General features: G+C 55.4%; 1 protein-coding gene across 1 annotated transcript in view; it reads right to left on the reverse strand.

Moving 5' to 3' along the window:
- The window catches only part of PXDN (peroxidasin), a 40,709-nt gene extending 17,226 nt beyond the window's left edge, over positions 1 to 23,483 (reverse strand). The window contains exons 1-17 of the mRNA XM_044918858.1: positions 23,448 to 23,483; positions 23,299 to 23,324; positions 23,019 to 23,090; positions 21,994 to 22,065; positions 18,624 to 18,695; positions 15,611 to 15,682; positions 15,177 to 15,248; positions 14,279 to 14,448; positions 12,671 to 12,788; positions 10,811 to 10,980; positions 8,279 to 8,551; positions 7,214 to 7,330; positions 6,097 to 6,255; positions 5,610 to 5,722; positions 4,531 to 4,687; positions 2,377 to 2,485; positions 1,663 to 1,820 (exon numbers count right to left, since the gene is read on the reverse strand). Of these exons, the coding sequence (XP_044774793.1) occupies positions 1,663 to 1,820; positions 2,377 to 2,485; positions 4,531 to 4,687; positions 5,610 to 5,722; positions 6,097 to 6,255; positions 7,214 to 7,330; positions 8,279 to 8,551; positions 10,811 to 10,980; positions 12,671 to 12,788; positions 14,279 to 14,448; positions 15,177 to 15,248; positions 15,611 to 15,682; positions 18,624 to 18,695; positions 21,994 to 22,065; positions 23,019 to 23,090; positions 23,299 to 23,324; positions 23,448 to 23,483 (1,966 nt within the window). The remainder of the gene's footprint in view (positions 1 to 1,662; positions 1,821 to 2,376; positions 2,486 to 4,530; positions 4,688 to 5,609; positions 5,723 to 6,096; positions 6,256 to 7,213; positions 7,331 to 8,278; positions 8,552 to 10,810; positions 10,981 to 12,670; positions 12,789 to 14,278; positions 14,449 to 15,176; positions 15,249 to 15,610; positions 15,683 to 18,623; positions 18,696 to 21,993; positions 22,066 to 23,018; positions 23,091 to 23,298; positions 23,325 to 23,447) is intronic.
- Positions 23,484 to 27,482: the final 3,999 nt, after the last annotated feature.

A 27,482-nucleotide genomic window follows, 5' to 3' on the forward strand; every position in this document is an offset into this window, starting at 1 on the left:
CCCGGGCCCGCCTGGGCCACCCCGCGGACGCCTGCCACCCCGGGCCCGCCTGGGCCACCCCGCGGACGCCTGCCACCCCGGGCCCGCCTGGGCCACCCCACGGACGCCTGCCACCCTGGGCCCGCCTGGGCCACCCCGTGGACGCCTGGGCCACCCTGGGCCTGCCTGGGCCACCCCGCGGACGCCTGGGCCACCCCGCGGACGCCTGCCACCCCGGGCCCGCCTGGGCCACCCCGCGGATGCCTGCCAAGTCCATCCTCTTGCCTCAGGAGCCCCTTCAGATCGAGAACCCAAACCGCGCTCGCGCCCCCGCCTGTGTGTCCACCTACTGCAGCCGTGTGGGCGGCCTGCTCACCCGCAAATATCCCCAGTACGGCCCAGAGCCATGCGCCCCTCTGCTGGGCTCTGAGTCACTTTAGTTTCTGCTCTCTGTCCAGGTTTCCACATTTTTCTGTAAACAGCACGTGTTGCAGGAGGTGAGCACGCCGTCTTGCACGAGAACCACGGCAGATGGGCTCTGCTTCTGCAGGTGGCCGCACAAGGTCTAGGGGCCGCCTGCGGAAGCCGCCACGGCCACACTTAACACGGGAACGATGAACCAACCGACGGAGGGAGGCCACAGCGGGGAGAAGGAGCACCGTGCACTCCACGGACCCTCCACACTTGGCAGCGTGCGGTCCTGTACGACCAACGGCCGGGAGCACAGGGAGGCGCCAAAGGGACAAGGCCACATGTCCCACACGTCCCTGCCCCATTCCCAGGCCTGAAGGGGTAAAGTGCCCCCAACACAGGCGAGTGCAGAGAAGGCGGGGCCCCCACGTTTCTCCCCAGTGGCACCCGCGAGGCCAGGCTGGTCGGTCCAAGGAGTGGAATTGTCCACATGGCCCCTGACCGAGGCCGGTGCCTCCAGGAGGACAAGGAGGCGCCACGGTCTACATGTCTACACGGCAGAGCCAGGAAGCTCAGCCCCAAGCCGGGGCAGAACTGAGGGCGGCCCGGGCGCTTCCTCTCCTCCCAGGAAGCAGAGGACCGGTTTCCACATCTTCACGCCGCACGTTCGTATCTAAGAACACTCAGTTCTTGGACATTTCTGTCCTGTGGGCAGGATGGACTCCCCGAAGACGAGTCAGAAAACCCCGTGGAAAGCCCAGAGCCTGACCCCCAGTGAGGGGACGGTGCGCACGCGCTCCCACAACGTTTAAATGAACACTCGCCGTTGAAGGGATGCTTCCACACAGGAGAAACCCCGGGCCTCTGGTGTCCTTGAGAGCGCTGCGCCCGGCTGGCTCTGCGCGGACAGGCTGCGGGAGGGCCGTCAGGCTCCCTCCGTCCACACAGCACCAGGGCGGGCTCAGCAGCTGCCTCACGAATGCCCGAGCACCAGGAGCCTCCTTCCCAACAGCCGGAACCCTGCATCCCAGGCACACGGCCTCATGGATTCGCGGCTAGCCTGCCGGGTCACGGGGGCCCGACCCGCCCGGCCTGGGGCTCAGGGCAGCGCACGGTCCAGCTGTGCATCAGGGGACCCGAGGCGGTGGCTGTGGGGCAGCCCAGGCCTGGCCCACCGAGTGCTCCCTCAGACACGGGGATGCGGGAACGGCTCCCGGGAAGGCCCCACAGCCGTGCGGCCCAGCACTCAGGGGAGGGGGCCCCGGGACTGACTTGTTCCGTTCAGGTCGACCATCAGGCCGTGCTGCACATGCTCCTGAATGAGCTGCAAGGTCCGCTCAAATATCTCCCCGGCGCGCGCCTGCTCCACGGTGTAGGGGTCCCTCGGGTACCGGAACAAGGCCAGCAGGTCGTTGGGAGATCGGGGCCGGCTATCAGGGGTTGAGGGGCACACAGGGAAGAACAGAACCAACTTTTGAGGACAAGAATCACTCACATCCAAAACTATAATTATTACCACTAAATAGTTCTGGAGCTACTTTTCTAGAGACACGATGTATCGTACCTCACTCGTCCCAAGCGGAAGGCATCGAACACAAACAAAAACAAAGACACTAAAAACAAATAATTAAGTCAATAGAGGAAACACAATCTGTTTTAGTTACAATGCAGAATAAAACACTTCGGAATTACCAACGTGAACAAATACACTACAGCCCCAGAGATTTTGTTCTTACCAAATCACTCATTAACAAGCCCATGGAACGAGTTCAGATTTTCTAAAAATGCCTCATTTGTGAATCCTGGTTCCGCTTCTACTCAGAAAGGACGTGTCTTTTGTTGTCCAAACCCCACAAAACTTGATGCCAACGTTGATTATGATTTTTAAATTAAAAGGTTATTCCTTGGACGAAACAGGTCACAGCTCTGTTCTATCCCAGAGGCTGAGTGAGCAGAGGTCTACACCCGCCCCCGCCCCCACGGTACCTGTCAAACAGGTGCGTGCGGGTCGAGTTGATGGCTCTGTCCACGGTCGCAATCGCTTCAACAATCGATGTGGCCACAAACGGGTCCCCATTTCGACTGACATCAGGAACTGGGAAAACAGGAAGTCGTCCATTACGTTACTGCGTTACTCATGCGTCTGGCTGCTTGCTCCTTCCCCGCCAGATGCCTCGCCCCAGAGCGGCCCGGGCGTGGCTGCCAGTCAGCGGATGGTACCCACAGTGCCAGGCCCCGTCCGCCGTCGGCAGGCCCGTCAGACCTGCGGCGTGGCATCACCGGTTCTGATGCTGGCTGCCACCGTCCTCACCCCCCCTCCACACTCACCGTCCCTTACGGCCATCGTCACCGTTGAGGAGAGCAGCCAGCTCACAGACTTTCCAGTGGCTTCCAACATACGTGGAATAAAAACCAAACCATGGCGTGGCCAACAAGGCCCCAGACCAGCCTGGCCTCCCCGATTCCTCCACTGGCCTCCGGCTTTCGGCTCGTCCCGACCTCAGGCTTCACACTGGCCATGCCACGCAGCTCTATGTCTCAGAGTTTGCTTGCTCGGGGTGGACCTCTCCGACGGCCTCCCCCAACCCCGACTCTCAGGTCAGATCACTCTTCCAGCCTGCTTCTCGTCCCTGTCCGCCACCAGCATCTCTGCACTGAGCCGGAAGGTGCCGCCTGACTCACCTCTCGGGCCCCCGGCAGCGCCTGACGCCCAGCCCTGCAGAGCCGGGGGCGGCCACCGCTTCACGCTCCGCAGACCCAGCCCACTCACCGCCGTCGGTGGGCCCCTCCACACGTCTGAAACATGCCCAGCAGCCTTTCCCCTTGCACAACCCCCACCTTGGTGTGTCTCAAACGGGGCCACATGTACTAATTTTTGGAACCTAATACTTTTATGCTAAGTGACAGACAAACAGATCAGATAATTTTACACAATTTTATGACTCCAATATTTCATTATTACGCATGACTTGGATTTGTTGTTCTCTAAGCAATGATCACAAAAATAATTTGAAAGCATTAACCTATCTTTAGAAGAAATAAAAGAAATTCACCAAAACGTTAATAGAGATTATCTCTCGGAGGTGGGATTGTGGGCGGGAGATTATTTTTAAATCTCACATATATGACTAATTCACGTCAAAGTAACATTATTTTTAGGTATCAAAAACTGTCATTCAAAGAAAAGTTATAGAATTCATCAATTGAGTTTTACACCCATTTCACACACCATACATAATGGGAAAATAACATTTTCCCTAAAAAAAAAAACCAAAACCAGGCTCCCAATTATTCCCATCTGGCAAGTGCTTACAGGCTTCAGGCTCTGGGGGTTGCTAGGCGCACAGACCAAGCAGACCCCGCCCCATCTGGGGCGCTCACAAGCCCGTGGGAAAGGCGGGGGGGTGAGCCGTGGTGGGGAAGGCAGAAGCACAGACCCAAGTGTGGACACTCAGGACGGGAGGCCCAGAAGGCACAGGGAAGGTAGAGGGGACGTGCCTGGGACGCGGGTGGGGGTCAACCCTAAGGATGCAGCTTTCAGCCTGACACTACAACACGTGGGAAGCATCAGTGACAGGTCACGGGACCTGCCCTTTCAGGAAGATGGCTGTGTGCTCGCTTCGGCAGCACAAATACTAAAATCAGGAAGATGGCTGCGCAGACAGAACAGGTGAAGGAGGCAGGTGAGGGGCAGACGCAGACACTGGACCAGCGTGGTTGTCAGGGTGCAGGGCAGGGAGCTGCCCCTGATTACGGACACTCATCCCGGGAAGACGGGGGCCCCATCCGGAGCAAGTGAGCACAGCAGAGGGGCACTGGCTCGCTCAAACACGCGCCTGCCTAATGGGGACCGTCAATTACACACTGTCAAATTTGGGTGGGTTTGGAAGACGGCCATGCCAACCACTAAACCGTGCTCACGGAGAGCCTTGATCACAGGGCACGTGACCACACTGGCCTGCAGTCCCGGGGTGGCAGCAAGAGTGTGTGGTCCCGGGGCCCTGGCGTGTTCCCCCGCCAACCAGGGACGCGCTGCCTTCCGAGAATCAGATGGTGGGTCTGCAAGTGCCCCAGGCCGGGTGCCCCCTCCCGCCTGTGAGCCCACGCCGGGGAATGTCCACACGGGCCACAGGGACTCACCGCTCACGCTGAGCACCATGCTGACGGAGGCCTGCCCGATGGTGTTCCGGGCCACGCACTCATAGCGGCCTGCGTCCGCCGTCCCGACATCGTGGATGGTCAGGAACCCCTCGGGGCTAATGTGAAATTTCCCACTTTCCGTCACCTGAACCCCATCCTGGAGCAAAGCAGAACAGGAATGATACTAGGAACGAGACCCAGAAGCAGAAGTTGTTTTACCTGGGGGTGGAGGGACCACTCTCAGCACCTCACAGATGGACATGGCCTAGAGGCTATGCTCAGATCTATCTAAAACTGGAGAGAAGAGGGGATTTAGTCCAATTTACTGAGAGGAACTTTTCTTAAACTCTTGTGAAAGATCCAGAAAAGATTAAGACAGAGACCGAGTCCCTTGGATTCTCCAGGATCAGGGGCTGGGGGCAAACAATCCCCCGTGGGATGTGCACGAAAGTGGGGAAGGCAGAGAGTGCGGGCACCCAGTGACGGAGAAGGGCCCTGGGCAAGGTCTTCTGGGCGACAGGACACCTGAGCCACCCCTGAGAAGGGCAGGCGACGGGCCCGGCGGAAGAAGGACAAGAACAAGCCCACCGGGACAGCAAGATGGCCACACGTGGTCCCGGCAGAGGGCAGGTGAGATTTGGGCAGTGGGGGGACGCAGGAGAGGGCCAGGGTGTCCCCCGGAACTCAAACCTCCCTGTGGGGGCCCCCTGTCCGTGGCCACCCTGTCCTCCAGGGACACAAGTCCTGTCAAAACCCTCGTTCATAATGGCTAAATACCGGGATGCGATTTTCTACTGGGCTTCACAAAAGCAACCCAGGAAAATGGAACAACAACAAAAAACCTCTCCATTGACGATGGGGCCATGGATCTAACCGGAGGGTTTTTGTTGCTTTGTCACTGAGAAGAACGTGAAAAAGAGAATGCGGGTTTGTTTGCTTCTGGTTTTGTTAGTAGGGATCCCTCAGCATCGTTTAACTCGGGCTGTGGTGGGGATGCTTTCCCTGCTCCAGACAGTGCGGAGAAGCCACGAGCTGGCGGGCATCTGCCACTCCCGTGCCCCGCCCCCCACGGGCGGTACCTTGTTCCAGGTGATGACGGGCTCGGGCTCCCCCTGGGAGCTGCAGGGGAGCTGCACGTTGGTGCCCACCTCCACCGTCATGTCGCTTGGAATGCTGGCAAACACCGGCGTGACTGCAAAGCAAGGGACAATGAGCTGACCGAGGAGGAGAACCCGGGACACTCGTCATTCGTACCAAAACGCTTCCTAAGAGCACAGACCCCTCGTCCTCAGCCAGGGCAGGCCCAGGGCACTCTCGGCCAGCACTGGGCCCTCCCTCTGCCTCCCAGCTCAGTCTGCACAGAGCAAAGGGGCCGGAGGGAAGGCGAGATGGTCTGCCGGCTGCCCGCCCTCCACCTGAGGGGCCGGGTCTCAAGAGCGGACCGCAAGCCCTCACCTCACCAGCTCCTGTCCTGAGCTGTGAGTGCTGGCTGCCGAAGGCCCGCCTTTCCCGAAAGCAGGTCTGCACAAAGCAGTCGGTCCCCCAGGAGGGGCCGGCGCTGCGTACCTCTGGGCTGCACGGTCAGGTGGGCCACGGCCCTCTGGGAGCCGATGATGTTGACGGCCTGGCACTCATATTGGCCCTGGTCGTGCAGAGCCACAGCCGAGATCCGGAGCGTTCCCGACGAGAGCACCAGGTGCCGCCTGTCCACGGACAGCTGGCTCCCTGAAAGGCATGGACACACAGTGGGCCACCAGGACTCAGGAAGGCCGGGTGCAGCAGAACTTTCTCAGAGCGAACAGAACAGTGGGACGGACTGGTCTCTGCCCGAGTCAGGGGCAGCAGGGCTCGGCACCTCCCGAGCGACATTCCATAGCAGCTGGGAGCTGCCACGGCGGGGACAAACAGAGCCGCCCTGCCTCTTAGAAACTCCCCAGAAGCAGGAGGAGCGGACAAGAGAGATGCAGGAGCCAGGACACCGGGGGCCGTTGGGGAGGGACTGCTGGGGAGGGGCTGGGGGGCTGGAGTTACGCAAAAGCACAGAACACCCCGTTGAGGTGCCAGCACACGGCCCCTCCCGCCCGGGGACACGGAAGTCCAGGTGCCGGGTGCTCACGCACCTGCCCACCCAGGGTGCTCGCTCCTCAGGGGAGGAAGGCGGCGAGCGGCCCTCTGGTTCAAGGCAGAGCCCCTGGGCAGGTCCTCAAGGTCAATTCCAGGACAGGGCCCTGAGGCCACCTCCCCTCCCCTAAACCTTCCCAGCCAGGCTGCCGGCGCCCTCGGGGACGTCTGTCTTCATCATCATCTGGCCAGGAGCTCACCAGCTAGAGCAGAATGGGGGGGCGGGGGTCACCCCCTAAGAATCAATGTGATCAGCCGTGTGACCTCAGATGGAGACGGCGTGACAGCCCCAGAGAATGAAGTGACACTGAGCTTCAAGCAAATGCTATGGCAGTTTCCAGAAAGTTCTATCCTACCTGCTATGAAACTTCATCAAGATGTTAATTAAGTGTACATTAAAGGCAAGACAGCCACCATCTGGGAGGCGAGGGAGACAGAAGGCAGAAGGCCACCCGCATCCTCGGGAAGGACAGCCCTCTCTGTGTGTCCTGCACCGTAGCCGTGGGCCAGGCCTGCCCCCGCGTGTGGAGCGCGTCCCAGCAAGTGCCGGGCCAGCTCTCACCTCCTTTCGTCCACGCGATGACCGGCTGTGGGTAGCCCTTGGCCTCGCACTGGAAGTCGACTGTCTGACCCTCGATCACAGCTCTGTCTGCAGGCGTCACGGTGAACTGGGGAAGAGCTTCCGGAAGGAAAAACATCGGAAACAACACTTCAAAGACAGTTCTGGGCACAGATGCTGTAAGCTAGCGTCAGCGTCGGCAGTCCCTGCAGGTGCTAGGGCACCGAGAACCCGCGTGGCAGGGGGAGCGTCTGCGAGCAGGGCAGCGTCCGCGAGCAGGGCACGACGGCAAGAAGGGCGTCAAACAGCGGTGTTTCCCGGCCCCCTGCCGGGCCTGTGCCGACTCGCCGCGGGCTGACCGCATGGACGGTGTGGATGGAGGGGAGGTGTCCGGCTTCCGCCCGCGGCGGTCAGGAGACCCGAAGGTCCCTCTGGCGTCGGACCTCAGGGAGCACCCGGAGTGGGTAAGCGTCACGTAACAGCTGTGTGGGGCAGGGCTGCTTCATTACCACGGGGCCGAGTCCCAGCCCCAAATCCAGACCGGTCCCATCTGTACAGAAGGAACGACCAGACGCCAGGGCCGCGTGCTCACCTGCGCAAAGGGGCCTGTAGGAGGCACTCACAACAGACTACACGTGAGGCCGCTTCCCTGCAGGCGGGAGGGGCCAGCAAAGACAGAGGAGCAGGGGACACTGATTTCTCCGTAGTTCGCACTGTGCGGTCTAGAGCTTCCACACAAATGCCCCACTTTGCAATTTACTTCTAAACTAAGAAGCTCACCATGGAGTCGCCTGGGGCATCTGGAAATACCCAGCTGAGGTCTCAACACCACAGGTCCTCTCAGCCACAGATAACAGCCAGAAATAAAGCCCCGAAATACAAGCCTCCTGAAGCCTCCGTTCAGAAAACAAACCTACCACCAATCAGGACGGGAGATGCGGGAAGCGTGCTGGAAACATAAAGCAACCTGCCGGCGCAGGGTGGGGACGGCGGGCGGGGCGGGGTCTGTGCGGGGAGGGCTGCCGGGCGAGGGTCTGCGCGCGTGCACGGACGGGCACCCTGACCCACCCTGGACGATGATCAGGGCCGCGGCGTGGATGCTGTCCACGCTGTTGGATGCGAAGCAGGTGTACTCCCCACTGTCGTCCTGCAGGACGTTCTGTATGTAGAGGCCGCCAGATGGGGTGATGCTCACGCGAGGGTCCTCGGGCAGGGGCGTGCGGTCCCCTTTGGTCCAGGTGATCCGCGGCGGAGGGTGGCCCGTGGCGCTGCACTCCAGGGTGACACTCTCCCCGACCAGCACCTCTGTGTTCTGTGGCTGGATTACAAAAGCGGGTCGAGCTGTCACAACGAAACACAAGTTCTGCGTTAATTCCCTCCAGGTCAGCAACGGCATTTTGCTTGGGTTGTTCTATCTTCGTTCCGTCTGCGGCCCTTAAAGTAAGTGAAGCAAACACGACTGAATCAGAACCCGCTCTCGTCTTCTTTCCCGTGTCAGAAATCGTGCCAGCAGCGAGGGTGAGCGTGGCCCGGGGCTCGGGGCGGGCGGCCAGCGCCTCACAGATGGCCCCTGCCTCCCTCAGTGCGGCCTGAGCCCCAGGGAGAACCCCCTTCTGTTGATTCTAAGTACATCGGGTCAGTCTGGTCAGACCTGGCTAGAGGTTCTTCCTGGCATAAAACACTGCTTTTAAACTATATTTAGAACATATAAAAATAAGCAGTTTCCCTCCCCAAACCAAAAATATAAATTAAAACTACACTAAGATAGCACTTTTCAGCTCTGAATCCAGAAGAAAAATCCACACCCTTAGTAATGCAAGTTTTGTGAGGGAGTCTGCAGAACAGAACTCACTAGCAGGTGGTGTCCACGGCTGCCGTCCCCACTGCGGGCCGGCTCAGACGCGCACGTCGGGACCGCCGCGGTCCATGCACCCTTTCACCCAGAAGTTACTCTGCTAGGAGCTTACAAACATGGAAAGCAACGTATGTACTCAAAAAGGGAGGTTTTTAAAACATTCCTGTGATGCATATTCAGGCCAACACCCTTCTCCCCAGTTCTAGAATCCAGAAATGCTCCTAAAACAAAATACTTTTTCATCACTTATTTCTAAAACTGGATCTATCTGGCATGAGGCGTTTACAGTCTTCACTTATCCCACGTGCTGGGACTATTCACACAGTTTGCCGTGGACGCTGACGACAGGGTGGGACCCGGGACCCCGCGGCAGTGCCAGGCGGCTCAGAAGACCATGCACCAGGTGGCCTGCTGAAATTTCCCAGATTTCTGATTTCCAAACGATAGCAGGCCCAAGAGGTTTTGGGTAAACGCACATGGACCTGAAATAGCAAAAGACTTGGGGGGGGAACCTTCAGGTATTCCTGCTAAAGAACCAGTTAAAATAGATCACGTTCCCACTAGGTAACGACTCCCACGCGGCCCTGAAAAGGAAAGTGTAAGAGAAGTCATGTACTAAAGACCAATGAGGCAGGGATGAAGAAGGAGGCACTGGCCGGAATTTGGGAGAGTGCGGATGGAGGTAGGAATTTAGTGGGTGAGGCAAGAAGCAGGAAACACATTTCTGCGTCTTTCATGTTGGTTAACGTTGAAGCTCCGCTACCCACGTATCTAAGGAAGAGCAGAGGACAGGAAATGCAGAAATGATCCTAATACTAACATTTCCGGAGCATGGCAAGCTAGAGCATGAAGCCGTTGGCAAGGACAAGAACCCCAACGTGAAAGCCCACAGGGAGGACACGTGCTCAAGCCGACACATGAGAAGCGGCATCATGACAGGCCAAGGCGAGGCCCAACACGACGCCACCCAGGGAGCTCCGAGTCCGACTGACGCACGAGCTGCCCCTCGGTGACAGACAGCCAAAATCAGTGGAGGGAGAAGTGAATCTCACTCCAGGCTTTGTTAACCGAAAGCTGGTCCTCGCGTGGGGATGCTGCCCGACCCCCACGCCACTGGGCGGAAAGGACGTGGCGCCACGGAACAGCAGAGACGCAGAAAGAAACAACGGGATTCGAAAGTGGGAAAGACATCACGGCCAGGCGCTAATGAGTGTTTCACACACTGGGAAAACAGAACTCAGCCCATCCTGGACACAGCAGAAGGGGGTAACTTTGACTCTGATAACCTAAGAACGCGGTAGGCCAACCACCAGCACAAAGGACGCCGTGTGACTTCCAAACTGGAAGCGGGAAATGGAAGAAGGACGGTAATTATGCCAAAGGAAGGCTCGGAACTCAGAAAAGACTAGACAAACAGTCTCAAGTAAGATGCAGAACGTGCAAATCTAAACATACTGCTCATGGCAGCAAATACAAATGGACTCCTTCAAGAAAATGTCAGTCCGTGTCCTTTTTTTTTTAAGGCAGAGCAAAGGTTGCGGGTGACCTAGGACCACGCCTGCAAGGCTGTGGCTGAGGGTGCTTGGTTGTAGACCACTGCACCCAAGTCCCACCCACATCCCACCCGCATCCCTACCCTGGTCCTGCCCACGTCCCGCCCACATCCTGCCCGCATCCCTACCCGGCTGGGCGTGGGGAGCAAGGGCCGTTCTGGGGGAGGCTCGTATGCCATCTTCTGCACGTACCTGGAGACCCAAAGTACCTGAGGGTGACCTCCTGTGTCTTCACCTGCCCGGCCACATTTTTGGCCATGCACTGGTAAATCCCCTGGTCCGTCTCCTGTGTGTTTTGGATCATCAAGGTCCCGTCGTCCAGCAAGTTGAGGCGGGAATCTGTCTTCATGCTCAGCTCATTACTACAAAGACAGAAGTCTGGTACTCAGGTTCTTGAAGCACGAGGACACACCAGAGCCACACAGGAAGAGCCCCTGAGCACCTGGCACCTGGGGGCAGGGCACCTGGCCTGTCCAGGAAACTGTCCTACCACACAGACTCCGGCTTAGTCAGTACTTCTAGAAAAAGTGCTGACCCACCACATCTCTAATTCATCAACTTATTTTATTATTTACATGTTCAATCTATAAGATTTTAAAGTTTTAAAGTAGTCCTCTTGCCAAAGGGGAAAAAGGAACATAGTGGGAAAAATTCAAAGGAAACATTTTCCTTGGTTTCGGCAAATTCATTCAAGATAATGGGGCAGGCCCACAGGTGAGGCAGGCTCCCAGGTGAGACTGACCAGCAGGTGAGGCAGGTCAGCAGGTGAGCCAGGCCCCCAGGTGAGCCAGGCCCCCAGTGAGGCAGACCCCCAGGTGAGACTGACCAGCAGGTGAGGCTGACCAGCAGGTGAGGCAGACCCCCAGGTGAAGTAAGGTCAGCAGGTGAGCCAGGCCCATAGAGAGGCTGGCAAGTGGAGGGAGAGCCCGGCACCAGACTTCAGGCCCAGGGCTTTTGCGCTTTCACTCTGCTATGTTTGGCTCTGACATTTTAACTTCTGCTATCAATGTGTTTATTTATGGAAGCAGGTGTAAAGGGCTCAGCCGAATCGATGCTTTTCTGTCTTTTAAATACATACTTATTCCTCCTATGTTAACTCCGGATTTTAAATCTCAACAAGTCCAGAGTCATCCAAGGTAACAGGTCATCTGAAGGCTGGGCCAGCATCTGTCCGTCCCTGCGCAGCGCTGGGCCCAAGTCATGGCGACAAACCCAGGCAGGAAGGTGTCTTCCCCTCCTGCACCTGACGGCTCCTGATGCCAAGCTCCCTGTTCCACTCGTCTTCCCTGGGAACGCTGCTGGACTCACCAGCCCAGCGCTGGGCCGGATGATGGCTGGGGGGGGCATCCTCCTCACCCGGTCATGACCAAACACTGCGCGCGAGCTCAGAGTGTAAGTGCTGAGAGCCGAGATCACCGACAAGCGAGTGTCTGTCCGTGTCCCCGTGAGAACGGGCACAGGAGCCACGACAAGGTGCTTTCGGGTTAACAGTTTCTTTCTGAGGAGTCAGTTCTCACCGTACGCCCAAAAGTGTCCTCGTTAACACAGGGCCCTTGGGGGGCTGACCCCTGGAGCACCCTCCTCCTATACCTCTGCCCCCACACACCCAAAATGCTTGTGGATCAACGGGGAGACTCGGGTTTCCTGAGGCAAATCAGATGCACAAGGAGCTAAGTACATAAGTGTTGGCTTGATGGGCGTCCCTGAAGATGCTGTCCCCAGCAGGTAGGACCCCTCCTTAGCCAGGAGGTCTGGTCCCAGTGTTCCAGCTGCGGAGCCCCAGTGCCCAGACCCGCCAGTTTCCAGCCACAGAACGTGGGCAGGTCAAGAACCAAGATGCCCCCCCCCACTCCTCACCCCTGGCAGGGGGAGCAAAGTTCCCCCCCTTTACAGCAGAAAAGATGCAGAAAATTCTCTCCTTTAGACCTTTCCCTCCACAGCAGAGGACAAAAGTGTCAAGGGGCGTCTGTAGGTGTCAGGTGGGGCCATGCACAGTGGAGCCCACAGGGCATCTGGGGGACAGGGAGCACCCCTGGCCAGCACCCGACTTACTTGTTTCGCAGCCAGATGATCTCGGGCTTGGGGTTGCCTTCTGCTCTGCACGTGAAGAACACGGTGTTCCCTGAGGTGACGTCTGCATCCTGGGGCTCCGATGTGATCCGGGGCCTTTCTGTGCCAAGAAGGAAATGGAGATCTTCTGGGTCTTAAATGGTCCCATAAAGGTAAACAAGACCCCAAACCAAATCCCTCACATTCACAAGAAAATCCCAAACAAACATATATCCCAAGCACAAATGCTCCCACAAGGACAGACAGGCTTCTCCGCACAGACAGGCTGAGTCCTTACCCAGCGTTTTCTGACCCTCAGATCCACCTCTAAGAGCCTGGGTGGAGACACGCACCCAACAAGGCCCAGTGGTTGCTCACCCTTCAAGAGGGTGAGGGACCTGTGTGCAGGGCACACTCCGTGAAAAGCCGTTCTTGAGTAAATAGAAAATGATGCTTTTTAGCTACAGCAACGCTGAGAGCAGAGAGCTCTACCATGCAGGGCAGGGCAGCAGAGCCCTTGTCCTTCGTCCCCCAGGGATGCGTCCCCCTCCCATGGCCCCAGGCCAGACAAGCTGCCTCCTCCAGTCTGCGGACCTGTGGGTGCTGCACATTCTCCTTCTCCACGACCACAGTGCCGGGGAGGCAGACAGAACACCCACGGCGCCCGACCCTGGTCCCGATGGGTAAAGTCAGAGCTGGCTGGTGAGTGGGAGCCCGGGTGGCTTGTGCCCCAGAAGAGGGAGCGGACACCAGACGAGGACACCCCGGGCTGGACTGGGGGAATCTGCCGTGTGGGGCAGGTTTAGACTCGGGTGGCCCGAGCGCGCAGCCCCAGCCTCTGTCCCAGGAACCAGTCCTGTCCCCGAAGTCCCACCGCCCAGTACCCCTGCTCCTGCATAGCGTGGCCCCCGACAGCCGGAGACCCGCCGTGCCCGGCAGCAGGATGGGCTCACGCAGGACAGGGCCCCCGACAGCGCACCCCGAGGCAGCTGCGTGCACAGCGAAGCACACACGTCTACGGCTGATGAAGGCATCCAGATGCGGACAGGAGAGCCGTGTCCCGGGCGTGAGACTGCTGAAAGCTACGGACTTCTAGCTTCCAGGACACAGACCTTTAAGACTTAAAAATGACGATGCTTTAGAGAAACTAATTTTAGCACCCCCAAAAAGTGCTGCAATGAAAATAATAAGCGAAGGAGTCCTTGGGCACTCTAAGCAAGATTCTGCCCTGCCGTCGGATTTTGCTCCTTTTTCTCGCGACCGGTTTCTCGGTGCAGCCCGTGTGCACGGCCCAGCGGGCAGAGGCTCTGGGCGGCATGGACCGAGCCCAGAGGCAGACTGCTGCCAGCCCCACGGGCCCCGCCCCGCGAGCACCCGGGAGTCGGGCCCAGCAGCTGCAGCCATGGGGGGAGCGGGAGACGCAGTGCGTTCCAGGAACTGGAGGCGAAAGCCAAGGAACCCAACAGTTGCTTACAGATGCTCGTACAGACGGCTCTGCCAAGGAGCGCCCTGTCGGGTCCCACCAAGACGCGATCTGGGGACACCGACACGGAAGGTAGGCCCTGCCCATGCCGCGCCCTCCGGACGCCTCCCTCCGTCCTGCTCACTCACCACAGTCCAGCTCTTCGGGGGTGATGGTGGCCACCGAGCGCCCCTGGATGCGTCGAGGATATTCACAGGTGGCCGCCGCCTGCGCATTCCCCGACTGGGCGTAGGTCTTCAGCAGATCGGCCAGCCACAGGATTTCACAGTCACAGTGAAGCGTGTTGGAGTCCAGCCGCCTGACGGAAGGAAGACAGGAAGACGGGTCGAGCACACGGGCCCGGGCCCACGCACCCCTGGCCCCACATCGCCGTTCTCAGTGCGGCGGCTGACGGCCTTACCAGAAGGAATCCTGAACAGCGAGGAAGGCTGTCTCAGTTCACTGTATCCTGCGTGGAAACTACACTTCCTAGCCTGATTTTCCACTTCCTAACATCAAGCCCCTCTCACACCCTCGGGGACGGGACGGGGACGGATGGCCAGCCGCAGAGCAGCCCCGCGGCCACGGGGCAAAGCACAGGAAGCACCAGAAGGCGTCCGGTAACTGTCTCCGCCGGCACTCACATACCTTTATTCTAGTAAAGTTAAGTACTCGGTATAAGAAGAAGTATTTTTAGAGGCCTGGAGAATTTGGAGGCCAGCGTACTTAACGTCTAGCTGTGGGAACGCTTAGTACAGGGAACAGGGTGGAGTCCTTCTCCAAGGATCTTAATCCCACCACTAAAATAGGCAAAATGGGATTAAAAATTAATCTGAAGAATTTAAAACTGACTTTAACAATGTCTTGCTCGCCTATGAAACGGTCGGTCTGCTGGCTCAGTCCCCGAGTCACCGGGGCTCCGAGCTGCGCCAGCTCCAAGGGTTCAGGGCCTCCTGCCCCTTCCTGAGAGGGACCCACGCTCCACAGCCCAGCACGGGACCGGTGGACGGCCGTGGGGACACGGGGCTGCGCTGAACACATACTCACAGTCTTTTCATGGATTCCAAGTGATCGAATGTTCCTGGAACCAAATGTGTGATTCGGTTGTTATGTAAAAATCTGTCGAAAGAGACAATACAACAAACCAAATTTTAAAAAATGCTTCTTATATGTGTAGAAAACAGTATCAACAGTCAAATAAATCAGCTTTTAAAAATTACTCAGTGATTCCATTATTTCCCTCAAATGAATCTGAGAATGTTATTTAGCCCAGAAAAGAACTAGGGTGTTTTTTCTATTTTATCACCATTCCCAAAGAGACAATTGCCAGTCCCGCCTCTGAATTGTGGGACAAGGAGCAGGGACTTTGCACGGCCAGTTCTCGGAGGCTTGAACAGCCTCCTGTCTCCTGCAGAACCTGGACGGGGCGACGGCCCAGGACCGTGGGCGGACACGGGAGGGTGGCAGGAAATGCAACTTACAGCCTTTCTAGCTTCGGCAAATGTCGGAATGACTCTGGATCCAGAGTTTCTATCTGATTAAAGTGCAGATATCTAGACAAGTGTAAAAAAAGAGGGAGAGAGAGAAAAGAAAGAAAGAGCTTTTAACAGTTTCACTTTCTGCAGATCTAGATTTCCTGCTCAAAAAAATGTTTCCTAAGTCCTTTCAAATTCATATGTCAATAACTCTCTAGATTTCCTACATTGTGTGGAAAACAAGTGAAATCATCAAATACTAAGATTAAATACAATTAAAAACGGCACGGACCGTACGACTGACTGGTTGTCAGTGACTCTGACCGAGGCCCCTCCATGCCCGGGGCCTGACACGTGGCCGTGACCTCCGTGCAGTACGTGGGCCTTTGCAGGAAAAAAGTCCATGTAACCTTCCCTACAGCACATAGGTAAGTAGACGAATACCTTCATTCAGTCTTCTAACCTCTATGTGAATTTAGGGGGGGATGAACTTACACTTCAATTACAGACTGAGCATAGGATTAGCCACAGATGATGATGAAGAGTAAGATCCTGTGTTTCCTCAAACATGCTCAATTATACGAATATACAGCGTTCACACTTCTTTTGCTATGTTTCCTTACTTTCCATATATTCATACATTTTTTGGTACAATTAATTTCTCCTCATTTTCCTGAATATTGCTTTTCTCACTGTGAAAATCAGTGTTTTTCCCCTTAGGTGAAACAATGGACACGGACCTGGACGTGGCCTTGCGATGGGGATGCTTCTGCAGCGAACCCCCCACCCACAGGAGGAGAAGAGAGGTCTCCGCCCTCCACGGCTCGCTCACGTGGGGCCCGGCAGAGAGACAGGGACAGACGCGAGCGATTACAGGTTTCATCACGAACCCAAACAGCAGACAGAGAGCGTTCTCAAAACGCGCCCTGGACCCCTTAGAGACCTTCACTAACATTGAAGTTACTGGAACTTCAAGGTCACCCAAGTTCAGTTGCCCTTCCTATTCCTAGCCCGTCCCTGTCTCCCTGGCCCAGCTCCCCGGGAGGGCGCTGCGGTGACCCCGAGTCGGGAGGTCGCAGACGCAGCTGCAGAGCCCAGAGCTCAGGTCAGACCCACACTTGTCTCCCGTGCCTCCCGAAGACAGGTCCCTGCCCATCGACCTCCACTCCAGGGTGGGAAGCCTGGGAGCAGGGTGCACGGGAGCCCAAACGGGGGAAAATCCGCACTGAGCGGCCGTCACGGGAGAAGCCTGAAGGAGACCCTCGTTAGCAGGCAGGCTGGGCCCTGGGGAGGCGTCCGGGGAGGAGGGAGGGCCTGTTGGTCCTGATTCACTGAGGCGTGTTCCTGTTGCCCACAGACACAGGGCTGGGCCCGCGAGCTCAGGCCAAGAAAGTTCCCACAGCTCCAGGCAGCCTGGGCGCCACCACCCTCCCACGGCCCCAAGGTGGCCATGGGTCCCAACGCCAATCTACGCTCTCTGACTCTGGTCACATGTTCACCACACAGGACGAGGAGGGCCTCCCGGAGCCCGCTGGAGCCCAGGCTCCACCGACTCCCAGCAGCTTCGGGCGGGCAGCCTCCGGAGGGTGTGGAGGGGCTCCTGGCGTGGGGAGGGGGAGCCCGGGCAGGAGCCACCCCCCGGGCCACGGCACCATGCACACCCACCAGGAACAGCCTCCTCTCCTCACACAGCACCCTCCCTGCGGGCGGGGACCTGGTCCTAAGTGTCTCTGTGCCCCGTCAGACACCCGCCGACCTTCACGGAAGGAGAGCCACGTCTCAGTGGCCCAGACCCTAACTACCTAACCCGGGGTTTTGAAGGCATCCTGACCCAGGACGCTTAGTCAGACACCCTGCTCCAGGCTCCTGGTGCAATGCAGCCTCACTCTCCCTAGACTCTGCCTCTTTTCTCCGCAAAGATAAACCGACTCCCGCCTCATCAGGGTAAGCACCACCTGGTTCTGATTTTTTCAGCACGTTTGAATCAGACACGGTTTTCTGGGTGTTGGCTATGACTATCTTACTGCCCCCACCCCAGGAGAAGCGTGTCAGATGCAAGAACTCCATCCTCCGTAGACTCTCCATCCACCTGGCCATTTTCCAGACACTCGCAGGTGTTTCTGCAACCCTCTGAACTCTGGTCCTCTCCGAAGCAGAGATCGTACAAACCTGACGTACAACTGCTTCCCGGTCCTACTGCACGCCGCGCACAGTGAGCTCAGCAAAGCAGGTCCCACTGGAATAAAGACCCACCTAGACCCACGAGCATCATTTGTGCTTCCGAAGCGCCTGATTTCGGGGGAGCCCCCGCCCCAGCCCTGCCGCTGCGCTTCCGGAGACGCTTCTGTGCCCGGCCAGGAAATATGCAGACAGATGTCAGGACGCGTCACAGCCCACGGCCCTGTCCAGCCCCGTGACTGTAACCGGATGGCCATCTGAAACTCCTCGGAACCACTTCAGCCCAAACAAACCAGAAAAACTCCTCTTAAAGGAATTCTACTCAAAAATGAACACGCTGACTTCATATGCCACCAAAGAAACAACATCCAACATACGCTAACTAGAAACACACGAAGAAAGTTCATTTTCTCCAGAATAACGACAAAAAGCAGAGAGTTAGCTGGATGTGTGGGGAGTCACAAACAGGAAACAGGGTACAATGAAAACAACCTGCTCGTCCCACACTGCCCCGGATACCCCTCCCCGAAGACCTTTCCTCGTTCGCAAATCTGTCTCTGCTTTACATCGGGAGCACCGTGGAGGTGGGGGCCACTCGGTCTCACTGTTCTTTGGGTCATGGATGCTCGGCATGGGCTGCCATCAGCAGAAACCAGTGCCATCCATTCCGGGGTGGAGGGGGGTCGGACAGAACCGCTCTTTCCTTTGGCATGCACACACTCCCTATGTCCCCGTTAGTACAAACATGCATCGTGCAAACAGCAAACTTAGTTCATCTTCCTACAAGAGGCAAAGGGCGGGTGACATCCAAGACAGCCGAGGACGGGAGAGGGACACTTACAGTTGTTCTAGAGAGGCAAGTCCCTTAAATGCTTGCCTGTCAATTGACTGGATCTCATTCTTGTACAGATAGCTGAAACAAGAAACGGGGAGCATTAGCACACACACGAGAGGCCGCAACTTCAGATGGAAAGAAGAATTACGTTGACACATGGAGGGAGTTTTCAAATTAATGACTGTATTAGAATACAAACAAAACATTTACACGGTGGTGTGGCTCCCTTCGCGGAGGTTCCCGGCCCTTCCTCAAAGGAAGGTCTCCAAACGGGAGGTCTCCAACCACCGCCTTGTCTTCCAAAAAGTCACAGGCTCTGGAGTGTGGCTTGTGACTTGTTGACCATGCACGTGCTCCAAAGCTTGAAGAAAACAGAACCACCTCCCCACACACGTGATGTGCATTGACTGTAAGATTCCACAACCTGCGTGTTTTAAGATACCCAGGAACAGCTAGGGGGGCAGACGATACGAAGGCTAAATGTGTTCTCACCCACCAGAATCCTTCTTGCAAAACAGAAGCAACAAGGGCAGGTCGGAAGAATCACAGAGTTGGCCTGCTGCCTGTTTTTATATGGTCTGTAAACTGAGAATGGTTTTATGGTTTTCACTGGCTGAAAATTTCAAAAGACTAATATAATAGTTCATGACACAGGAAAACTATATGAAATCTAAACTTCAGAGTCCTAACAAACACGTCTCTGCGGCAGCAGATCTCGTGAACCCCGCCAACGTCGTGGTGCGTCAGACGTGATTTGTGTCAGGTGCAGAGACGTGAGCCCTTGGCGCTTCTCCCCAGCCGATGACCTCAAACTCCACGCCGTCCCCACCGTGAAGTCAGCAGGCACTTCTCTGCACCCCGACACCGGCCGGCTGGGCTTCTACCTGCTTGCTTCCGCAAATACACCTGCTCTGTCTTAATGCCGTGCCCCTGCACGCTGCGTTCCCAGGACAGTGTGCACCACCGCACTTTAGCTCACGGTATTCGGGGCAGGCTTGTTTCACAGGACCCGCTACACCGTCTCTAACTGCCACCATCCCGCTAAGTGGCTGTCACTTCTCCCTCTGCACAAATCAGCTGCGGTGACCCCGCGGAGAGCTGCAAGCCGTGGCACGAACAGGCGGCGCTCACCCGCCGGTCCAGAGCCCGGTGCCCACAACAGAGGCCTGACGCAGCAGGCACTTCGCCAGGCCGCGTGGGTGTGAATCCTCCAACTGCACCCACTAGCTGTGTGCTCTTGAAGACGGTATTAGGCTCTCTGTGCCTCAGTCTCTTCCTGTGTAAAGTGGAGAGAGCAGCCCCTCAGGATCACCGAAATTCAGTATTTCGAAAGCTAAAAGAATACGGCCTGGCCACTGGCAACTTCAGTTCTGGAGGGAGCTCCTGCTCCCCCATTATTACAAACAGGGTTTCTGGGCTCATTTCTCTAACACAACAGGGCAACGGCCTGCTGGTGCATCGTCACTTGGCACACACTTTAAAGACAATGGGAGTGCGAGACAACTGAGCCCTGCTGATACGGAAGAACATGTGTTTAGAGGACATGGGAGCACCCTCTGTCTTCGTAAGAATAAAGGGCACTGACCATCTTCCGATAATGGGTTCTAAAGAGTACTCCACTCCACCACAGAGTCCACTTTGAACAGGAGGCCCCTCCCCGGACTTAATCGCATCCTTTGGAAATATCAGTTAAGGGGAAGGTTTACACCTTCCCACAAGTAACTAGGGTTCCAGCAGATCACCAGGACTCAACTTCTAAAAGCATGGACTAAATATAAAGGCAGAAATAATCAGTAAACTTCATGAGAGCTCTCAAATGTTTAAATTGCACACAGTGCCCTCTCCTGCCAAGGACGGGGATCAAATGGGGAAGTGGGACCCCTTCTCACCCCTGCTCCTGGGGTCCCTCCTCACCAGGGCCCTTACCCCCTGTCCTGCTGACCACTGCCCAACCCCTCCCCAGTGATGACCAGGTGCCCCCCACCAGTGGGCATCGTGGAAATGGGGGGGGAGGGCGAGGCTGGGGAGCAGGTGCCTCGATGGGGAGCCGGCCAGCAGGCGAGGCTTATTAAGTATTACTTTAAAAAAATCATTTTAAGTGAAAAACAAGGTATCCCAAACTATTTCACACTAAATATGTTTGCAGGTTAAGTAATAAGTTGCTCTTAATTCAAACCAAAAGCAAAATACAAAATAAAAAACAAAGTGACCCACACACAAACTACAGATGCTGGTTATCTCCTAACTGAACCTGCTTTCTAAGAAACCAAAACCTTTCTTCTGGAACTTGTATAGAACTTAAAATTTAAAAACAAATCAAATAAATAAAAACTCAAGAATAAATAGAAGGCCCTTTCCTCATTTTTAAAATGAGCAACAAGGCTTAATAATTTTCATACGTTATTCTATTCTATTCTATTGTAAAAATTAACAAAGTATGCCAAAAGTGATGGAAAAATATTTATACCTAACAGTTTCGATTCCTTTCACTGAGGAATATATATTTCTATAAACACAGTAAAGTGATCACTTAGTTAAGAACCAATGACATCTAAAATCATAGAGGTTTCAAAACACACATCTAACAATGTGACTTTATTTTAAAAATCAACATGACTTATAGACATTCAGGTTCACTTATGACATAAATTTCCCAAAAAAGTCACTGATCTAAATCCCTCATTAAAATGGTTCTCTTTGAAAGGTCATCGAAGTCTTAAAAGAATTAATTTGCTCAAAGCACAAGACACATACTTTTATCTATAACCAGGAATGTAACTGGAATGTCTGCCTTACGGCTTCCAGTCCTAAAATAAGTGCTTGCAGAGGTATTAAGCCGGCCCTTGCCCGCGAGGTCATCTTTTAACCTGCAAAACTCATGTTTTTAAATGCTCTTAATTAACTAAAATCAGTTTTAAAAAGCAAACTACAATTTTACTACCTAAAAATAAGAAGAGGTGAAATCACTCAGAGGAAGACTGGGAAATTAGCAGACGAGTGAAATTCTCACACGTCGCCCCCAGCGGGAGAGGCCTCTGGAAACCGTGCTTCCATCTCCTGGCACGTCCACCCGGCGCACACACCAGCGAGGGGCCGCCAGTCACCTGCTCCCGCACCACCTTCCAGGGCTGTGGCTTTAATCTCATTCCACCTACTTTACTTACGGCTGAAGACACACACACTAAGCATCACGCAGCGCAGTTTTAACTCATTTTAAAAATCCCAGCCAAAAATTCAGTCACCTTCTGAAAATGGACCCTAAGAGACGGATGTACTTATATTAACTTGCAAGCTGCAAAAAATTCAGCTCAATGATTAAACAGTCGATATACAAACAACACAAGCTTTGGGGGAAAAGGACTGATCGTTCACTTACAGATATTTTAAGTTCTCCAGGTCTTCGAATGCTCCGCTAGGTATGCTCTTGATCTGGTTATTGTTGAGAAGCCTGCGAGAGAAAGTCTGAGTGTGAATTACAACCAGCACCCCTCTGAACCCATTGTGGGAACACATTCCTACCGGTTGGAAAAGGTCATAAGACGACTCGGGTACAGAGCTCAGCCCCGACACCGGCCGAGTGCTACATTCACACGGGAGCGTTTCAGCGCTCACCCTGTGAGGACGCGTTTCCTCAGGGCACGGGCGTCCCGGTCACCGCACACCAATCCCCTCCGTATGAACACCGACCAAATTCCCTCTCCGACGCAGAGGTGTAGCTATCTGTCCTCCTATCTGTCGGACTGTCCACCTCAGCGGAGTGGAAGGCCAGTGCAGGGTGTTCTCACCAGGGTCGGACCGCCCCCAGGCTCCCAGGGCCCTGCCTATACCCCTGTGCCCACAGCCGCCCTCCGGAGCAGAAGACCCAGAGACACCAGCCTCCTGACAAGCTCAGCATACTCGACAGCAGCCCAGGTCAGCCGCAGAACCTCTCAGCGCCAGTCAGGCCCATTCCCTTCGTCTGTCCATCCCTGAGGACTAAGCATGGGTGCACATCTGGATGGCACCCCAATCCTCCTGGGTCCAGCTACCCAGGAGAAGCCCAGGCCCGTCCTCCTTCCGATGGGGTGTGTGAACTAGTTAGCACAAGTGAATGGATCTGGCCCAGCTGGGGACTGAGTTACTACTCACAGGAAGAGAAGGGGATCACGTGGCCATTGGTCTGGGTCAAGCCACTTATGAGGGACCCACACAGGGCCACGGATGTCAGACAAAACAGGAAGGCAGCCAAGCACAGGACCCACAGGCCTGGCATCTTAACGCACATATTCTGTTCTAGGGTCCCACGTCCACTCTCCTCATTCATGCCCCTGACCACGGATAATCAGGGCTGACCACAGCTGAAAGGTGTGATGATTTCCGTACTTGTTCCCTACTGGGTCCCAATAGAATGTTTGGACTTACAACGTATTCAAGTTTCTCAGCTTCCTGAATGCCCCAGGCTGGATCTCTCTGATTCTGTTAAAGCGAAGATCCCTGGGGAAAAAAAACAAAACAAGAAATGCATTTATATAGAGAAATACGCAGTCATCACTGGTCCTGTGTCATCTCGGTTCCAGCACGACGATAAGACATTTAAGGAATTAACCTCACAGCTCATTCGTGGGACCAATTATCTCTTCAGTGAGGCTAACTGCATAAAGATAAATGAGTATTTATCTGCATGACAGGGCAGCCATATCACATTACAGAAGTTTGTTTAAACAACACCTACGGGGAGATAAAAACTTACTCTAACCCTACACCCATCTTCTGCCAAACCTAAGGTCGTCAAGCCTTCCCCAGACACAGGATTGACCCACACATACTCCACGGAGTCGCCCCGGCACCCACTCCAACAACTTCTCGAGCTGGAATTCGGCGGTTCATCTGCGAACTGCCCACAGTGTCCTCTCAGGGACGAGTTCAGACCCAGCGTCCGTGAACTGGAAAGATCCACGCGTGCAGCCGTGGATCCTAACTCAGTACTTCCAGGCAGCTTAAGTAGTTAAATGTGTGCTGGGAGAACAGTTCCTGATGTTTCAGGAACAGAGGGACGACCTGAGCAGCCCAGGAGAGAGCAGAGCGCGAGGCCACGTCCAGAGGCTGCCGGCGCTGTGGGGGAAGGGCAGGGCAGCTGGTGGGGCGGCCCCTCCGCGGGACAGGCGCAGACTTGGCCCCGGGGCCACGAGCTCGGGGGCAGAAGGCATGCAGATGTCCATTTCTACCCTCTGAATTAAAACCCATCAATTAGATTAAAGTAAAAAATATAAGATATATAAATTCAATTAAAACCTATAATTTATAGTTATAATTGTAATGTTTATGAAAGTCACAGAAAAGTAAATGAAAGGCCACTTTCTTTACCACAGAGTCTTAGAAAAATTAAGATGCCTTGCTCACAGGCCCAAGCCCTGTAACAGTGCAGCAGGATTATCGTGGGATCAACTGGGAGACCCCCATTCACATGAAACCCGACTCCAGTGCCTCAGAATGGACCTGATTTGGAAAGTCTTTGCAGAGATCAGCCAGTCAAAACAAGATCAACACAGTATGAGGACGGCCCTACTCCAGTATGAGTGGTGTCCTTAAAGAAGGGGGAAATTTGGAGACAGGCACACGGGGAGAGGGCCGCATGAGGACTCCTGTGGTTCCACCACAAGCCAGCAAAGGCTGGGGGCTGTGGGAGACGGGGCGATTCTTGCCCAGCACCCCAGAAGGACCCAGGCCTGATCTCGGGCCTTCTGCCTCCAGAGCCGCGAGCCTCTGTGCTTCTGCGGGAGCTCCGTGTGCGGGGCTCGGCACAGGCGTCCCAGGAAACCCACACAGGCTCCTGGAGCAACACTTGGTCTAAATCAGGAACGACGCTTCTCTCCTGACATGTTCATGAGCTTTTTAGGAATCTGATTATTTTGAGCCAATTTAAGAGTCATAAATGATGTACAGAATTGGTTCTAGTCTATGGTGCGATAAAAGGCTTTTCAGAAAGTATTTAAGTCGCTAAAATGAATTGTGTTGACTTAGGAGTGAGCACATGAAACATGGAACATTGGGGCGTCTGCGTCCTGGCTCTGGGTCGGGTTTCAGGGTAGCGGAGTCCCCAGGCATCGGTCTCCACCTGCCCTGGGCAGCCGACCTGGCCCTCACCCCGGGGGCTCTCCCTGGTTCCCAAGAGCCACCAGCATGCTCTTCCGGAACGCACCTCCCCTGCACTGACGTGTGGCTTTTAAGGAGAAATTGATCTACATGCACACTAAGGACATTAAAGGTGCGTCCACTGGGGAAGTGCTGAAGCCAGGTCCCCAAGGGGAGGGCAGGTGCGTCCAGAGGCCCCGTTCCCCGTGTGGAATGTGGGGTCGTGGTTAATGAGCAAAGACTGGTTAGCTGGGCTTTAGTGTAAACACAGGTGGTGGGGAAGCTGTCTCCTCGCATGTAACAAACACAAGCTTTCCCAGGACTTGGACAGACGCCCCGGGGCCAACGTGGAGAAGGCACGCCCTGGAACGTGAAGGGCCATGCGCTATAGGCGCAGCAGAACCGGTCGGGAACTCGTCCAACCAAGACGCCAGGCCTCAAGTCCTCAGGAAGGACGGTGGCGTGGGCTCACGCAGCTTCTGACGCCTCTGACACAGAGGGGAGCAACACGGAAACCTCGTGGAGTCTGGAACGCAAGCCGCTGAGGGACAGAGGACTTGGCCACCTCCTGACGCGCCAAGGCCAGCCCGCGGGTGTGAGGCCCATGCCAGGAGCCCCGGGGGACGCCTGCAGAGAAGCCGCTGCGCACCCCGCGGCCACCGCGCACGAGCTCAGAGCGCCTGAGCGGGCCGGGCCTCACAGAGAGGTCCAGGGAGACCCACGCCAGATCTGAACGACCTCGGGGGGAAGCGGCGTTCAGTGCCTTTTAACACACCGGCACACAGACTACACACTGAAATATGAGCGTGTCTGATACACAGCTAAATAACGTCGGTAAAATTAACCTGCTTCCAATTTTTAGTGAAACTTTTGCAACATCTAAACTTACATATATGGTCGCATCTTATCGTTCGGCCTCTTTTCAAGCATCCAGGCCAGCTCCCGGCTTCCCAGCAGACAACCAGAGAAAGACCACACGCCCACCCAGCCAGGGAGGGGCACATAGAGGCCCCATTCCCAACAGAAGCAGAGAAATTTGAACAACAGAAAGGAACCAAACGGAGATTCTGGAAGTGAAGCACATAACAGCTGAAATGTAAAGTCCTTGCATGGACTTAACAACGTCTTGAATAGGGCAGAAAATGGGGTGAGCTTGAGGGCAGGACGCCAGGAAGCGTGCAGCCTGAGGGACAGGGGGACAGCACTTGTGCTGTCAATATAACCTTGTATACATGAGGGGCCCCGCAGAGACGGCCAGCCTCGGAGAAGCCGCAGGAGAGGTGGTCAGGGCCGCGTGGCCCGGACCCGGAGAGACAGGCCCAGCGAATGAAGATGCCATGGAGTCCCAATAGGAACCAAATTCCAAGTCATCACCACAGATCGCAGAGGCTGTGTTTTACCTGAACTGATTCCCACTCTTAGGAAGTATCAGCAGGGATTTATTAATCCAGGAATGGTGAGGATGCTCTTAAGCAATGTTCTCAGTGGCGTCCCCTGATCAGCAGCAGCAGGAGCATCCCTGGGAAGGTGCTAGAACAGCCAATTCTGGGCCCCACCCCAAATCTGTAGGATCAGAAACTCTGGGGGTGGGGCCTGGTAGTCTGAGTTTTAATTCTCTCTCCAGGAAGAGCAAGGTGAGGTTTGAAAACTCTGCTCTTCAGTAATGCTGGGAGGCAGCAGTGTGCATGCGTGTGACTGCATACGTATTTACATGTGTGTGCACCTGTGTCGGATACATGTGCAGCATCCACACACATGCACATGCATATACACATGTGTGGACATGTGCGTACACATGCAAGAACACGTGTGTGCACATGCATGAACACATGCACGGACACGCATGCACAGCAGGTGTCTGCTTGTCCCCTCTGCTCTTCCTCCACATTGGATCCTTAGGCCCATTTGTCATCACTGACATAAAGCTTACGTTAAATGCAAGCCGATTAACCAAGTTACACTGTAAGTACCCTCCCCCCATTCTTTAACTTTTGAAATAAGGTCTACACGTGCCTGGAGAGACAAAATGTCTAACCCTACAGAATAGGACCACAGGAGATCACATCTGTGGAAAGTGCTCCCTACACTGTCAAGCCTTTTGTAGACATCCATGGCGGCCATCGCCTGCGGGTTCTGATGGTTTTCCCAGACTCCCTCACCGAAGGCACGAAGCACATCATCGGTGGCAATCTCTGCACTGAGCAGTCGCTACACGCAGAGAATCTCAGGGTAGTGCAGGAAGTCTCTCAAGGGCTCCTAGAAATTATGACTTCAGGGCAAGATCACGGTGAGCTTCATGGTCCACCAGTTCCACTGTATGTGGCTTCTAACACGTGAGGGCATGGTAAAGGTGGTCGGTTTTAGGAAGGAGGAAGGAGGAGAATTCTCATTAGGTTAGAAGAAATCCCTGCATTTGGCAAACAAGGATTCAGAAACAGATCCAGCAACGAGCCCCAGGTCACTCACTCGTGAGTAGCAGGACTAGAGCTGAAATCAGAATCTGCTGCCAGGGCTCCCCCGGAAGCCTGTGGGGAGAAGGTATTTTCACCCCTGCCGGTGGGGTTCACAGGCCGCCCCTGCCCCGTCGTGCTTACATTCAGGAACTCCCCAAAATTAATGCTAAGTGTTGCCCCTTCCGACCTCGAGAAAGTGCAGGCCCAGAGAAATCCTCTCAGCATGCAGAAGGGCCTGGAAAAACCATGCAAAATCAGCAGGATTCTGCAAGGCAGATCCTCAAAAACAGAAGTCGATTTA

The sequence above is a fragment of the Neomonachus schauinslandi genome, chromosome 10, assembly GCF_002201575.2.
Source record: "Neomonachus schauinslandi chromosome 10, ASM220157v2, whole genome shotgun sequence".
Lineage (NCBI taxonomy): Eukaryota > Metazoa > Chordata > Mammalia > Carnivora > Phocidae > Neomonachus > Neomonachus schauinslandi.